This window comes from Meles meles, chromosome 4, assembly GCF_922984935.1.
Source record: "Meles meles chromosome 4, mMelMel3.1 paternal haplotype, whole genome shotgun sequence".
NCBI classification, from domain to species: domain Eukaryota; kingdom Metazoa; phylum Chordata; class Mammalia; order Carnivora; family Mustelidae; genus Meles; species Meles meles.
The window spans coordinates 117898347-117914407 of record NC_060069.1 but is presented as its reverse complement, the minus strand read 5'-3'; the positions used below and the strand labels follow the sequence as shown (position 1 = coordinate 117914407).

At 43.4% G+C, this 16061-nt stretch overlaps 1 protein-coding gene across 3 annotated transcripts in view; it reads right to left on the bottom strand.

The window, feature by feature from the left end:
* The window catches only part of RIOX2 (ribosomal oxygenase 2), a 33026-nt gene extending 20684 nt beyond the window's left edge, over positions 1–12342 (bottom strand). For 2 of the 3 annotated variants that reach the window (XM_046001876.1, XM_046001878.1), the window contains exons 1-2: positions 12312–12342; positions 6509–6980 (exon numbers count right to left, since the gene is read on the bottom strand). In XM_046001876.1, the coding sequence (XP_045857832.1) occupies positions 6509–6943 (435 nt within the window). In that variant the 5' untranslated portion in view covers positions 6944–6980; positions 12312–12342. Of the gene's footprint in view, positions 1–6508; positions 6981–12226; positions 12246–12311 lie in introns of those variants that run through there. The other variant, XM_046001877.1, reaches the window with a different exon arrangement.
* Between the last annotated feature and the right edge of the window lie 3719 nt (positions 12343–16061).

The following is a 16061-nucleotide window of genomic DNA, read 5'->3' as shown; positions in this document are numbered from 1 at the left end:
AAAAATGGTGTTGGGAAATTTGAACAGTTGCATGCAGAAGAATGAAACTGGACCATTTCCTTATACCGCACACAAAAACAGACTCAAAAATTGGATGAAAGACCTCAATGTAAAACAGGAATCCATCAAAATCCTTGAGGAGAACACAGGCAGCAACCTCTTCGACCTCAGCCGCAGCAACTTCTTCCTAGAAACATCACCAAAGGCAAGAGAAGCAAGGGAAAAAATGAATTATTGAGACTTCATCAAGATCAAAAGCTTTTGCACAGTAAAGGGGACAGTCAACAAAACCAAAAGACAACTGACAGAATGGGAGAAGATATTTGCAAACAACTTATCAGATAAAGGGCTAGTATCCAAAATCTATAAAGAACTTGTCAAACTCAACACCCAAAGAACAAATAATTCAGGCAAGAAATGGGCAGAAGACATGAACAGACATTTCTGCAAAGAAGACATCCAGATGGCCAACAGACGCATGAAAAAGTGCTCCACATCACTTGGCATCAGGGAAATACAAATCAAAACCACAGCGAGATACCACCTCACACCAGTAGAATGGCTAAAATTAACCAGTCAGGAAATGACAGGTGTTGGCGAGGATGCCGAGAAAGGGGAACCCTCCTACACTGTTGGTGGGGATGCAAGCTGGTGCAGCCACTCTGGAAAACAGCATAGAGGTTCTTCAAAAAGTTGAAAAGAGAGCTACCCTATGACCCAGCAATCACACTACTAGCTATTTACCCTAAAGATACAAATGTGATCCGAAGAGGCACGTGCACCCAAATGTTTATAGCAGCAATGTCCACAATAGCCAAACTGGAAAGAACCTAGATGCCCATCAACAGATGAATGGATAAAGAAGAGGTGGTATATATACACAATGGAATACTATGCCGCCATCAAAAGAAATGAAATCTTGCCATTTGCGACGACGTGGATGGAACTAGAGGGTATTATGCTGAGCGAAATAAAGTCAGTCAAATACAATTATCATATGATCTCCCTGATATGAGGAAGTTGAGAGGCAACATGGGGAGTTTGGGGGGTAGGAAAATAATAAACAAGATGAGATTGTTAGGGAGACAAACCATAAGAGACTCTTAACATCACAAAACAAACTTAGGGTTGCCAGGGAGAGGTGGTGGGGTTATGGACATTGGGGAAGGTGTGTGCTATGGTGAGTGCTGTGAAATGTGTAAACCGGGCGATTTACAGACCTGTACCCTTGGGGCTAATAATATATGTTAATAAAAAAATTTTTAAATTTAAAAATATATATACATTAGATGTTATCATTGTCCTGCTTAAAATCCTGCATGACTCCTGATTCCCTGCCTTGCCGATTTCTCGGTTTTCTATAGTATTCTGCACTAGGGTGGAAACTTTTTATTTTTTTAAATTAACATATAATGTATTATTTGCCCCAGAAGTACAGGTCTGTGAATCATCAGTCTTACACAATTTACAGCACTCACCATAGCACATACCCTCCCCAGTGTCCCTCACCCAGCCACCCTGTCCCTACCGCCCTCCAGCAACCCTCAGTTTGTTTCCTGAGATAAGAGTTGCTTATGGTTTGTCTCCCTTCCTGGTCCCATCTTGTTTCATTTTTCCCTCCATTCCCACCACGAACCCCTGTCCTGCCTATCACACTCCTCATAGGAGAGAGATCAAATGATAATTCTCTGACTTATTTCGCTTATCATAATACCCTCTAATTTCATTCATGTTGTTGCAAATGGCAAGATTTCATTTCTTTTGATGGCTGCATAGTATTTGTGTGTGTGTATGTGTGCGTGTGTGTGTACACCACATCTTCTTTATCCATTCATCTGTTGACAGACATCTAGGTTCTTTCCATAGTTTGGCTGTTGTGGACATTGCTGCTATAAACATTTGGGTGCCTGTGCCCCTTTGGATCACACATGTGTATCTTTAGCGTACATACCTAGTAGTGTGATTACTGGGTCATAGGGTAGCTCTCTTTTCAACTTTTTGAAGAACCTCTATGCTGTTTTCCAGAGTGGCTGCACCAGCTTGCATCCCCACCAACAGTGTAGGAGGGTTCCCCTTTCTCGGCATCCTCGCCAACACCTGTCATTTCCTGACTGGTTAATTTTAGCCATTCTACTGGTGTGAGGTGGTATCTCGCTGTGGTTTTGATTTGTATTTCCCTGATGCCAAGTGATGTGGAGCACTTTTTCATGCGTCTGTTGGCCATCTGGATGTCTTCTTTGCAGAAATGTCTGTTCATGTCTTCTGCCCATTTCTTGCCTGAATTATTTGTTCTTTGGGTGTTGAGTTTGACAAGTTCTTTATAGATTTTGGATACTAGCCCTTTATCTGATAAGTTGTTTGCAAATATCTTCTCCCATTCTGTCAGTTGTCTTTTGGTTTTGTTGACTGTCCCCTTTACTGTGCAAAAGCTTTTGATCTTGATGAAGTCTCAATAATTCATTTTTTCCCTTGCTTCTCTTGCCTTTGGTGATGTTTCTAGGAAGAAGTTGCTGCGGCTGAGGTCGAAGAGGTTGCTGCCTGTGTTCTCCTCAAGGATTTTGATGGATTCCTGTTTTACATTGAGGTCTTTCATCCAATTTTTGAGTCTGTTTTTGTGTGCGGTATAAGGAAATGGTCCAGTTTCATTCTTCTGCATGCAACTGTTCAAATTTCCCAACACCATTTTTTGAAGAGATTGTCTTTTTTCCATTGGACATTCTTTCCTGGTTTGTCAAAGATTAGTTGACCATGGAGTTGAGGGCTAATGTACATTTGTGAAAGCTCACTCTGGCTACTGTGTGGACAGTGGCCTAGAAAAAACCAAGAGATATCAGTCGGGAAGCTATTAAGGCAGGATCCCAGGCCGGAGATGAGCAGGGTGGTGGGGGCAAGAGGAGGTGGAGATGCACCCTGGAAGTAGCACGGGCTGTGAGGGATTATGACGAAGTACAACGGGGTTAGGGAAGGGGAAGGGGATTAAAACCCTCCTAGATTTGGCTAGGTAATTAATTAGTACCTCGTTCACCTGAAATGGGAAAGACTTATTAAAGAACAAGAATTTTTTTGCAGGTGGGGAGCGGTGCGGGGGTGTGCAGGGAGAGTTCTATAGTAGTTCCTGCGAGAGAGACTATGAATGTTGATTTTCCCAAGCAGATGAGGAGAGGAGGGGAGCAATCAGGCCAGGCAGGTCTTAGCCCCTCTCTGTCAGGCCCTGTTTCCAAGTGCTTTACACACACTGGTTATATAACCCTCCCAACAACCCTGTCCCATAAGGGGAGCAATGTCTTAATGTCCGCTTCACAGATGAGGAAACCAAACGAGAACACACAGCTAACATATGATGGAACCAGGACTGAAATCCAGGCAGTTTGGCTGGAGCCCTTTAGTCCTGACTCCATACTGCCTCTTTAGGAATCATTTTTTTTTTTTTTTAAATATTTTATTTATTTATTTGACGGAGAGAAATCACAAGAGAGGCAGGCAGAGAGAAGAAGGGAAGCAGGCTCTCCGCTGAGCAGAGAGCCAGATGCGGGACTCGATCCCAGGACCCTGAGATCATGACCTGAGCTAAAGGCAGCGGCTTAACCCACTGAGCCACCCAGGCGCCCCTTTAGGAATCATCTTAAAGGAAACACAAGTCACTATGAGGACACTAACGGATATTAAAGACGTTCAGTCTCAAGGATATGAATGTACAGTGCTTGGCACACAAAAGACACTAAAATGTATTTTTAAAAATTTGGGGAGTCAGCCAATGACCACAGCTTGGGAGTCAGTCTTATCATTTGACTAAAAAAGGATCTACAATATTAAAAGTATCAAGCGGGAAAGAATTATGTCAGTAGGAAAAGCACTTTGGGAGACACCTTTATAAAGACCACTGGACTACTGATCCATTTATAGATCAAGGGTTCTACTTAACAAAGGAAGAATAACTTAATGGCTTCTGAGTGCTCCAAGGAGTTAAGAGAACCCCCAAAGAGCCTAATTTATACCAGGGAGGGGCCAGCAGGATCTGGCTCTGCAATTACATGCATACTATAACTGGAACCATTAGAAAACCAGGGCTTCTCCTTCTGATGGCCTGAGAGGCATCTCAGGACCAGATGGGTGACTTTATGGGTCCCAGCTCAAGCATCTGGGTCTATGAGTTACACAATTTTTCCATTTTTCCTGGACCTTTAGCTTCTGATTCTGCCAAGTATAGCCTAGTAGAAAGAGATATGAAGTCAAACCACCTCAGTTGAAGTTGTAGTTACAAACTAAATGACTTTAGCATCTTCATTGTAAAATGAGTACTCCCCCACTAAGACTGATAAAACAACTTAATTGCAAGGCAATATACAAGTGTTATTGCCTCACCAACACTGACTTACTTAGGCATAAACAAGGCTCTTAAAACCTGTCTTCTGGGGCACCTGGGTGGCTCAGTCATACGTGTCTGCCTTTGGCTCAGGTCATGATCCCAGAGTACTGGGATCGAGCCCCATGTCTGGCTTCCTGCCGAGCAGGGAGCCTCTTCCTCCCTCTCCTGCTCCTCCTGCTTGTGCTCTTTTCTTTGTCAAATGAATGAATAAAATCTTAAAACAAAACCCTGTCTTTTTTTTAAAGATTTTTTAAAAAATTTATTTATTCATGAGAGATGTGAGAGAGAGAGAGAGAGGCAGAGGGAGAAGCAGGCTCCCTGCAGAGTAGGGAGCCCAATGCAGGACTCGATCCCAGTACCCCAGGATCATGACCTGAGCTAAAGGCAGACATCTAACTGATTAAGCCACCCAGGCTAGACTGGGATGTACCCTGCTAATTTTCACTTTCCACCACTTGAGAGACCTATAGGAGCTCACCCTCTTAAATGGATGCTGGGTTCTAAATAATTTATTATGAGGAGGTTTAGGTTTAGTGTGTGTGTTTAGGAATGTGCATATTAATATCGGGATAGAAAAAGTTTAGAGGCAATTCATCACTGGCTATGTTGAGAGACAGCCACCAAGGACACCACACATATGGCAAATGATAACCTTTTACTAGTTTGTTACCAAATTACATATAATCAACTTCGTTGACCTTTCATATTCATAGTTATTAAGTGTCTAAAACCCACTTTTTTTTTTTTAAGATTTTATTTATTTGACAGAGATCATGAATAGGCAGACAGGCAGGCAGAGAAAGAAAGGTGGGAAGCAGGCTCCCTGCTGAGCAGAGAGCCTGATGTGGGGCTCGATCCCAGGACCCTGGGATCATGACCTGAGCCGAAGGCAGAGGATTTAACCCACTGAGCCACCCAGGCGCCCCTAAAACCCACTTTTTAAAAAAAAGTCAAGGACTAGCTCAGAGAGAAGCACCATGGTATCCATATTTCCTGAATTAAAATCATGACTTGGTCTGGCAAGTTATTTATAAATTCTTTTTCAGTGTTTGGGCCAAAAGGTTGGCATTCCAGGAACAATTCAACTTCTTATGACTGCATGAGATGGACTATCTGAAATCAGGACTTGTACTGAAACATCTAAGAATACTTATACTTTATCCAGAGCACAAATAGGTTCAAGTTCCTCTAGACAAGAGAGGAAAAGGCATTCACTAGATCTGGCCAATGGGCTCTAACAAAGCAACTACATTCAGTCACAGGAAACAGTACTGATAACTGATGACAAAGTCCCAGGAGCCAACACACAGCCAGAATCCTCACCAGGGAACCTCATAGACAGCTCTCCTCCTCCTCCCATGCTGCCATTTTGGTTCAGCCATGGGTCATGAAAGGGGATTTCTGAACTGAAAAGAGGCCCTCATTTGTTCCCGGCCACATGTTATCTAAAGATCTCAAACCTCTACAAAAGCAGATTAACTAAGATTCTATTTTATGAAGCAGAAACTGAGCAGAGAGAAAGTCAATTACTTCTTGAATGTTAAGCCTGATATAAAATAAATAAAAAGTGAGCCAAGACTCCCAGACTTGCATATCAAAGCTACTTTCCACCTATGATGGCCTCCCTGGGAGTAGTTCCAGGACCCACACCCTCCAAGCTATCTGGAGGCTGTTAATAAGGGTAAAGTCTCTTTCTTAAACATGCATCTGGTACTTTACCTGGTCACAGTTCCAAAGCCTCTACTTAGCTCGTAAAGGGACCAACTTCAAGAAGAAAATGATCACCCTGACACTATCATGTTTTAAATTATAATGACAGGACAAACCAAATAGAAATGTCTATCATACACACCAAAACATAAACCACCCACGGAACATGCTCCTGGAGGTTTAATGTTAATTTATAAACTTGCAATACAGTTTTTGCAGTGTGATGACACCGAATCATGTCCCCGAGTTGTTGGGTGATTCTAACAGTTTAGCCAAAAGATAACACAGGATCTCCTCTAATTTGGAATGGATTTAAAGAGCACTCAAACTGGCAGGACGCTAATCATCCCAGGTTCATCCCTGAGCTGATCTGGGGCCAAATGTTAGCACTTTAACACACAAAACGATTCTGTGGTGGGGAGAACCTGTTACCTTAAATCTCTGAGGTTGGTGAAACTGAATTGTTGCCCTTTTCTGGTCAAAATCTTTCCTCAGCTGAAGGAAGTGCACTTTGCCATCTTTATTTAAAACCTTCTTCTTCCCGTTGACACAGCGGCAAACATTCACGTCTCGTCCATAGTACATACCCCGGCTGCAGAGAATCTTCAGATCTGACAGCCTGAACAGAGACTGGTAATATGTGGCCACTGCAGGGTCATCTCTCTGAATGAGAAGGGGCTTCTTCTCCCAGAATTCCTTGAAGAAAGTCTCTGTCTTGATGGGGGAGATTAAACTTTCAAAGAGATCACTGGGGCTTTCAAAATTCAAAGTGGAACAGGGTCCACCAGCTGCCTCCATCTTCAACCGCTTACAGGGAACAGATTCCTCTTCCTTCCCCTTCCCTGTGGGCTTTGCTTTCTTCGGCATCACTGCGTCCTCGAGACAAAACAGTGAGGAAATGGACCTACCAAGGAACAAAGCACACACATGGTTAGGCTTACTAGGAGTGCCAGTGTCTGTGTTAGCAGATCATGCACACACAGCTTGTGTGACCATGGCATTTTCAGGAGAATTTGGAAGTCAATGCCATCTCCTCTCGGATGTGACAGAGCCTCCAGCCAACACCATAAGTCCCAAGATAGGATTCAGCCTCAACCACCACTCCAATTACATATTCATCTAAAGGAAAGCATGTTTTTCTTGTACATCAGCACTAAGTCGTGAAATTCGTTGTCTGTTTATTAGGAGGCATAATGATCCCAAATGAATGGTTCTGCTATCTTGGCAATTCCTGGTCACAGGTTCAGCCGGCGGCCATTGACACGGCAGTCAAAAATCCCAAATTTGGCTTCTGTCAGCACCAGGTCCCAAACCTAATTAGATGTACTCTTGAGTTACAAACGCTTGCCTCGAGAACTACCAAGAGGGGCCCACTGCCAAGTGCTCCTCGGCACAGCACCACCCCCAACTGCTGTTCAGGAAGGCAACCAATGTGCCCTGGGCCAGTGGCGTCGCCTGGTGGCGGGAGCGAGAAGCTGCTTGTTCCCAAATCTCTTCCTCACCACATAAACCTCCTCACTTTTGATTTGTAGCTTATTCTTGAAAATTGCTACGTTATAGGAAACCCTGCTCCCATTAAAAAACAAAAACAAAAATAAAAACAAACAAACCACGAGTTAGAGGCTTCAGAGTAAAGATAGGTATACCCCATCTTTAAAAAGCTTTAACTTTTAAACTAAGAGAAGACACAATAAAATACCAACATCAGTAACCTCAGACACAGTGCTCCCCCCAACTTTAACATGCACGCCCATCACCTGGGCATCTAGAGCTGAGGCAGGGCTGAGGTTCCGCATTTCTAACAAGCTCTCAGGTAATAATGCTGCTGCTGGTCCACATCTAAGTAGCGACATCCCCAGCTTTGTTGAGCCTCTCTCAGAACTACCCCCAAACCGCAACTACTGTCACATTTATGATGCTGCTGTCCTTCACCTGGGATTCAAGGATGGTATTTCAAATTACTTTCCAGAAACTGATTCTATTTCAAAGTGTATGTGTATCTGTATATTTGGGGGGTAGGCACATTGCTCTCACCCGATTCTTAAAGGAGTTTTTGGCCCCCCAAAAGGCTAAGAACCATCATGTTTATAAAAAACAATTTTTCCCAAAGTCCAGTAACTTACAGATGTTATGGTTTTCTGTTTTGTAGGGCTAGCAGAATTGTAAGAACACCGTTTTCTGCTCTTTTGTTATTACAACTAAGGTGTATTGGAACTAAACAGTGAACTAAGTAGAATCAGTGGTCTGGCCTGGCAAAAAAGTACCCTGCAAATACGTGTTACACACTGGAACAACTAATTTATAAATGAATGCAACCCAAATGTAAATGGAGCAATTTAGGAAGTGGAAACATCAAAATATACAACAACTCTAGTGGTCTCATTTTAGCTTATAAACTTTGTACCCATAAACAGCTCAAATCAAGTGCTTTTGAGAGGAAAACACAGGACTGAGGTGGAAAACGATTACAAATCAACACTAAAAGCCTGCATTGGAGAAATAAGGGCTTAAGCTTAGGGAAAAAAAAAAAACAAACGAATTTCGGCGTTTTGGGATATGTCATCTATAAGTCACATTTTCCGAAAATTTCCCCTATTCCTCCTAAGTTCCCGAGATCAGTTTGATTTCTCAACTGAAGAATCAAGGCTTCAGTGAGACAAAGTACTGCTAGTACTTAGAACCCAGATGTGGTATAGAAACAAGGAGCTATGAAGACAGATTCAGTAAACACCACAACTAGTGCAGAAGAGTTACTGCCTGTCCTTCGAAAGGCCCCGTGTTTGGCTATTGTATGAGAACTTAGGTTTCAGGAGCATTCCCACCACCTTTAATTAATGAAAGTAACTCACTTTGCCTATATCATTTATGCACTGTGGTTTATAATGAACACCAGTTTTCCTTTTGGGAGTCTGGAATTCTGGCTGAACTTAGTGCCAGGCAGAGGATGCCTACATGGTCGGCCCCCAATAAAAACCCTGAGTTCTGAAGGGTCTGATTAGCCTCCCTGGTTGGCAATATTTCACATGTATTGTCACAACTAGTTGCGGGGCCAATTAAGCACCTAGTCTGTTGCTTTAATAAATCAGCTGTGAGTCCCAGCAAATGACTGAACCTAGGGATGGTTTTAGAGACCCCCAACACATTGCTCCCAATTTTTAAAAAAAAGTGTTAAATTGGCAGAAGGTTTGTATCATTAAGGTATCCTATAATGAAAAACTAATTTCATAGTTAGCCATACATCTCTTATCTCTCACAATTGGTCAGTTTAAAATTTATTTAAGGGATGTGGACAGCAGGAAGAGGATAACAAAAGGCTTTTCTTTAAGCACACTGTATAAATACAGTATAAGCACATTCTCCAGGAAGTGTGGTTAAATGAAGTACACAAAATACTTAAGCTGAAAATAAAATCACTTAAAGCATTTTCCCATCTATAATCACCAATAAAATGAACCCAGCACTGACTGCATAACAAATGCTTTGTTAGAATATAAATTTCACTACTCATACTGCCAAAAGTTACAGCATTTCTTGTTTTTCTATGTTCATATTGAAATAATTTGAGGCTCAGCTAATTGGAAACTGGCTAAGAGGTTACTGGGAAAATACACTATTTCTGATTCTCACACTACCCATCTTGTAAGACAACCATTCTTTTTAACAGCTTTTGGGGGTAGAGGGAAGAAGAGATGACACACCCTACAACATTAAACATGTAAAAATCTTAAGATGCATCACAATTTCAGAAAAAGTAAAAAAGCCTATCTTAGAATCTAAAAAATACAGTAATTAAACAAGAAAAACCTTTGTCTAGAGAAGTAAAGTCAACACAAGCCAGACCATAAACCTCACAGACCACCCAAACAGAAGTTAGAGTAAATATTTTTATAAAGCTACAGGGGGAAAAAAAAAAAAAAAAAAGCTTTAAAAAAGTAATGAGGGGGGGCGCCTGGTTGGTTCAGAGGATTAAGCCTCTGTCTTCAGCTCAGGTCATGGTCTCAGGGTCCTGGGATGAGCCCAGCATCAGGCTCTCTGCTCAGCAGGGAGCCTGCTTCCCCCTCTCTCTCTGCCTGCCTCTCTGCCTACTTGTGATCTCTCTCTCTACATCAAATAAATAAATAAAATCTTTAAAAAAAAAAAAAAAGAAAAGAAAAGAAAAGAAATAAGAAAGTAATTGGTGGGGGGGTCCCTGGGTGGCTCAGACTGTGAAGTGGCTGCCTTTAGCTCAGGTCATGATTCCGGGGTCCTGGGATATAGTCCCACAGTGGGCTCCCTGTTCAGTGGGGAGTCTGCTCCTCCTTCCACCTGTGTTCCGCTCCTGGCTTATGCTCTCTCCTCTCTTGCTCACTCTTTCAAATAAATAAATAAATAAAATCTTAAAACAAACAAAAAACAAACAGCAACTGGTATCACATAATGTATACAAATAGAAAATCATGTTATACACCTGAAAGTAATGTTATATATCAATTATATTTCCATTTTTAAAGTTAAAACAAATGTTCCCAATCTGAGTTGACTGTAAACATTAAAGTGTAAAAAGATTAAACCAAAACTCAGTCCATATTTTACTAGCTGTCCATAGATTTAAAAAAAACTAACCTAACCAACTTTAAAGAATGAACTCTACAATAAAATCAATACTGATAACCATTCCACGGCTGATAAATATAAGCAGAGCCTTTATATTTTTAAGTGTCCTAACCTCCTTTTCTGTAGAAATATTCCCTGACAAAAAGTCAACACAGCTTCTTGAGGGCAACAGCTATCTGCACGTTCCCAGAGCCCAGAACACAACGTGGCACATGGGTCCCCAAGAAATGTCTGTGGAATTCTCCTTTTTCATCTTTTATATGTAATTTTAGAGAAAAGTCCTCAAAACCCTAACACAAATCAGGGTTGGGGGAAAACAGTTTATTCAGTGGGGATTATTCTAATGGCAGTTGTAGCTTGGGTTTTCCACTGCACTGTCAGAGCTGAATGGCACACTAGCCCTCAGTGGTTATTACCAACCAGAGGTGGGAGCTGTGTCTTTATAATTTCCAGAGCAGTGTTTTACAGGGTAGTCACCAGGAACACTTGTTCCCATGCACATTTCTGGGCCCCGTATCAAGCCTATTGGATTAGTCCTTCTGGTAGCTGGGGCCTAGAAATCCACAGGAACGTAGTAAATTCTCCACAGAAATTTTGGATCCATTCACACCAAGGACAGTCAAATTCTGCTCAAAAGCACACACACAGGACAGTAACATTACCTGTAAGGAGGTCGCCTAGGCTCACCTAAACCATTTTTTTGCTCAACAGAAACGTTTATCCAGAGGGAAAACTGGTTCTCTTGTTGACCTAAAGCTGTAATTGGCAGTTATCGTCTTTGCTGCATTTTAAGGAGAAAATGGATTATACCACATTCATGTATTTTGGTGACCCACGACGTTACAAAATCTGAGGCAGGAGAGGCAAAATCATCCATCCAAGAGACTGGCAGAGGCTGGGAAAATCAGGCTCCTCCACTTAAAGGCGAGTCCAGTGAAATCAATGGCCTGGCGCCGAATTTACAATTAATTAGTGGACTCATCACATCCTGTGACTCCCAGGCCCCTGCTTCCTGAAAACAGTCAGCAACCTGGCCTCACTAACCTGTTGGACAACCCACTGTTGGGCCACCAGGTTAGTCACACGTGCTGAGTGAACTGCACGTGGGGGCTGGAATTTTAAAGTGAGGGCGGGACAGAGGGCCACAGCTGCCCTGCTCCGCAGGCCGGGCTGCAGGTTCCCAACTGGGAAGCCTGTCTCCTAGGCCCGACCTGAGGCCAGGAGCACAGCCCACGTGGAGGCCGCGCTCCCAGGCAGCCTGCCGCCAGGGCCAAGCCGAGCCTCACTCTCCCTGCCGCGCCTCCAAACTTTCCGAGCGCTCGTCCCAGTCTCCAGACCACCGGCGGCTCACGGGGGCCACTCTCGGTGCCCAGGTCACTCGTGACCCGACCGCTCCATCCCGGCAGCACCAGACCCGGCGTGTCCTCCCTGCCCCGGTCCCCGTAATCACGGAGCGCGTCAGCGCGCGTCCCCGGTCCCGAAAGCACCAGCGCCCGCCAGCCCCGGCCCCCGAGACTCCCAGGGGCTCGGCTCTCAGGTCTCCCCCCCATGCCCCACCCGCATCCGCGCTCTGGCGGTGGAAGAGCGCTCACGACCCGTCCAGGAGAGGCTCGGGACAGCAGACCGAGACCACGGCACTTACCGAGCTCGGCCTGTTGCGCGAGGCCGCGAGCGGGCGGGGCAGCGGCTGGGGGAGGGACGGGGTGGGGCGGGGCGGGGCGGGCCGGCGTGCGCACGCTGGGGGGCGGCCCGCTCAGGCTCCTGCTCCCGCCGCCGCCTTCCCGCCCCTCCCCTTCCATCCGGTAGTGCTTGCTTCTGGCTCAAGGGTACCGCTCCTGTTCGGTGTTCATGCCTGCCTGTTTTTCCCTTTAGTGTTAAAGGACATAGATGGTTCTTGTGTTTGTGTTTTGTTTTGTTTTTAGTTGGAGGCGGATGAGCCTCTGGATTTGGGGCAACAGTTTTAGTACAACCTGGTTCTTACAATGGGAAAATTGAGGCCCAGAGAGGTGAGGTGAGCTGTCCAAGTTTAGGGAGCTAGAGGTCCAGGTGCTCCCATCGTTTTCTTTTGGGCTCTCTATGCTATGATGTGCTGTTTTATATTGTCAACGGTAATTTATATCGCAGTGAGAATGAATCTTGGTTTAAAAGGATACTGGAAATTCAGCAATTTTTTCATTTCGGCCTAAGGCTCTGTACAGACGTCTGACTCATTATTAGAAACGTTTGGGTAGGGAGGCTGGACCAACCGGGCACCGGGTTCAAGGGCACATCTCTGCTCTGGCGTGTTTCCTTTGCTCTGTAGACAGCCAAAGAAGACCCAAAGGAAATTATTTCATTCTGTCAAAATGATTGAGACCAATGCCTATTTCTGACAGGTGAGCAAATGGAAACAAAGTATATCCTTGTCTAACGTCCAAAACTAACAGTAATAGCAAAACTTGAATTGAGTTCTTGCTAGCAGGGACCCTGCCAAGTGTTTCATGTGCTCTTCACTTCATCCTCTCTTCAACCTTGTGCTTACCTCCATTTACAGTAGAGGAAGCCGAGTCTGGAGAGGTTAGCTTGTACAAGATCACGTTTAGATCTGGAAGATCTGTCTCTCAGGAAAGACTTTTTCAGATCTGTCTTCATATAAGACTACAAAAAATCCCTCTAATCCAGTTGACATTATATTGGTAATGAACAGTATTGATGTTACAAGGAGTCAAAAAATGGTAAATTCTCACCCATGTCAATTACATGGAAAGGCAGTACTTTGTGTTTGTCATAAAGAAAAGTCTCAATGTCAACACAAAAAGCCATTTCCCGGAATATTGAAAGCCTCTAAGATGTCTAACTGAACAAAAGTACATATTGAAGTCAGCTCTACTGGGGGAAATCATACATTGTGTATAGGAGTTCCCCTGTTGCAAATTTTGTCTTTCAATGTGTTCTCTCTGATATTTTCATTATAATCCAGATTTCTTAACATGACAGGCAAAACAAAACAAAATGAAACGAAAATCATGCTCATTCTTTGAGATCTAAACACGGTGGCTGGCATGCCTATAAAGAAAAGGAGGAGGGAGAGAAAGTGAGGAAAAGGAGGGGAGGAGAGAGAAGAGCTTCCAGCATCTATGACCTTCCTAACCTACTGTGGGAGTAATTGGTTTGTTCATCTTTTGCTTTTAGTCCTTTGAGTTTAAAGTTCTTCCAGAGGACAAGCAGCAGACTGCTCCGCAGTCTCCAGCTTATTTATTCCAGAGTTATTAAGAAGTCGGTTATTTTGTTTCTGTAATCCATTTCCTCATGAAAACAATGTCGTGGATAGCTGAGTCATGGATGGTTAGGGACCCAGCCCTGCGCAGAAAAGCCTGCAGAAGCCCCCACATATCTGAATGCAATAGCCTAGTGATCCTCCTGTGGAGCTGGGAGCAAAATGCCGAGACGGTGGGAGAGAGCAGAGGATTCCATCCTTATCTTGTCTTGGACAGAAACCTGAATAGACTTGTCTAGGATTCTTTTTGTTTTTTTAAGATTTTATTTATTTGACAGAGGTAGGTAGGCAGAGAGGCAGGCAGAGAGAGAGAGGAGGAAGCAGGCTCCCCACTGAGCAGAGACCCCTATATGGGGCTCGATCCCAGGACTCTGAGATCATGACCTGAGCTGAAGGCAGAGGCTTAACCCACTGAGCCACCCAGGCGCCCCTTGTCTAGGATTCTTACAAAAAATAAACTGCAGTCCTGCAGGGGTGCTTTGTGTTTATGACCTTTGTGTTGCTCTTTAAAAGCCAAGTTTGTCATCCTCTCCTGTGATCTCCTAAGCTGTTCCTCCTAGGGAGCACCTTACTGTTGCTCCCCACCGAGGCAGCCCTGCCTGGGCTTCAGGCTGCACCAACACATCTCTGTCCTTCCCCCACCTCCACTCAGGCTGGGCGTGAAGAATCTTAGAATCATGGTGTGTGAGTGTCCTTTTTAAGGTTACTGGATCTAACTCAGGGGAGAAGATGCCCAGTATATGAACTTAGCTTTCTCTTTTTGATAATGATCAATTTCCTCACTTATAAAGTGAGATTGAACCAAACAATTCTTATCCCTATTGACTCTCAGATTCTATAAGCCTAAGGGTCTGTGCACCAATTTCCACAGGATATTACAAGAAAAATCAGTCTGACTGGAATCATTCATTCAGTCTATATACACTGAGGAGCTTGTAAGGTGACTAATATTTGTATTAGGGATTTTTGTTTCCAAACTTACTTTTATTTTATAGGACTATGACATTGCAGAATTCCAGAAAGCATGGACATTGTTTTAAACTGTGTGAATAGTGCCCCCTATGTATCTGTATCCACTTTGGTCCAGAAAAGATCTAAGTAATTTCTTTCTTATATATGATTTTATTAAATATCTGTGCCATAATTACTATCATCCTAACTTTTGGAAACAATTTATATAATATAAGGAAGCCAACGCATAACAAAGTTAAATAACTTGCTCAAAAATATACAACCATTGGAGGGCGGATCTGGGACTTAAGTCAAAACCCCATGCTATCGACTCTTTTTGGACCTCATTTTCTGCATGTGTAAAAATGGTTAATTTTGCTTAATTTGTCCAACACACAAAGCTGCTGTGAGTCTCAGGTGAGATAAGGCAGGCAGGAGAATGTTAAACCTTTAAAATGCTAGGGGCACCTGGGTGGCTCAGTCCTTAAGCATTTGCCTTCCACTCAGGTCATGTACTCAGGGTCCTGGGATTGACCCCTAGGTCTGGCTCCCCGCTCAGCAGGGAGTTGCTTCTCCCTCTCCCTCTGCTGCTCCCCCTGCTTGTATTCCCTCTCCCACTGTCTTTGTCAAATAAATAAATAAAAACTTTTAAAAAAAACTTTAAAATGCTATTTAAATGCTATTTAAAATGCTTTTCTCCTCAGAGGCACAACAACATCTTGAACATGATTCATAGAATAAATTAAATGCAACTGAGCCTTTCACACATATATGTTTCACTTCATTGACTACACTCTACCAGCAAGTCACCTTCTAATCAACATAGCCATATTACCATGGAATAATCTTGGTTGGACTTATGGTAACTTTGGAAGCACCACATTTTTTTTTTAATAACCCAGGCTGAAGTATTCCAAAGTTACAGCTGTGATACATCTCATTGAAATCAATCCAACCGACTTGGAAAAATGTATACAATTACTGTTTGGAATTATATTTTACATATTTCTATAACTATGTTTTAAACTCCATGGAGCTATGGAGCACTTGCTTGGCTTAGTCTGTTGAGCATCCAACCCTTGGTTTTGGCTCAGGTCACAATCTCAGGGTGCTGAGATCAAGCCTCCCATTGGACTCCATGCTCAGTAGGGAGCATGATGAAGCTTCTCTTGCCCTCTCTCTCTC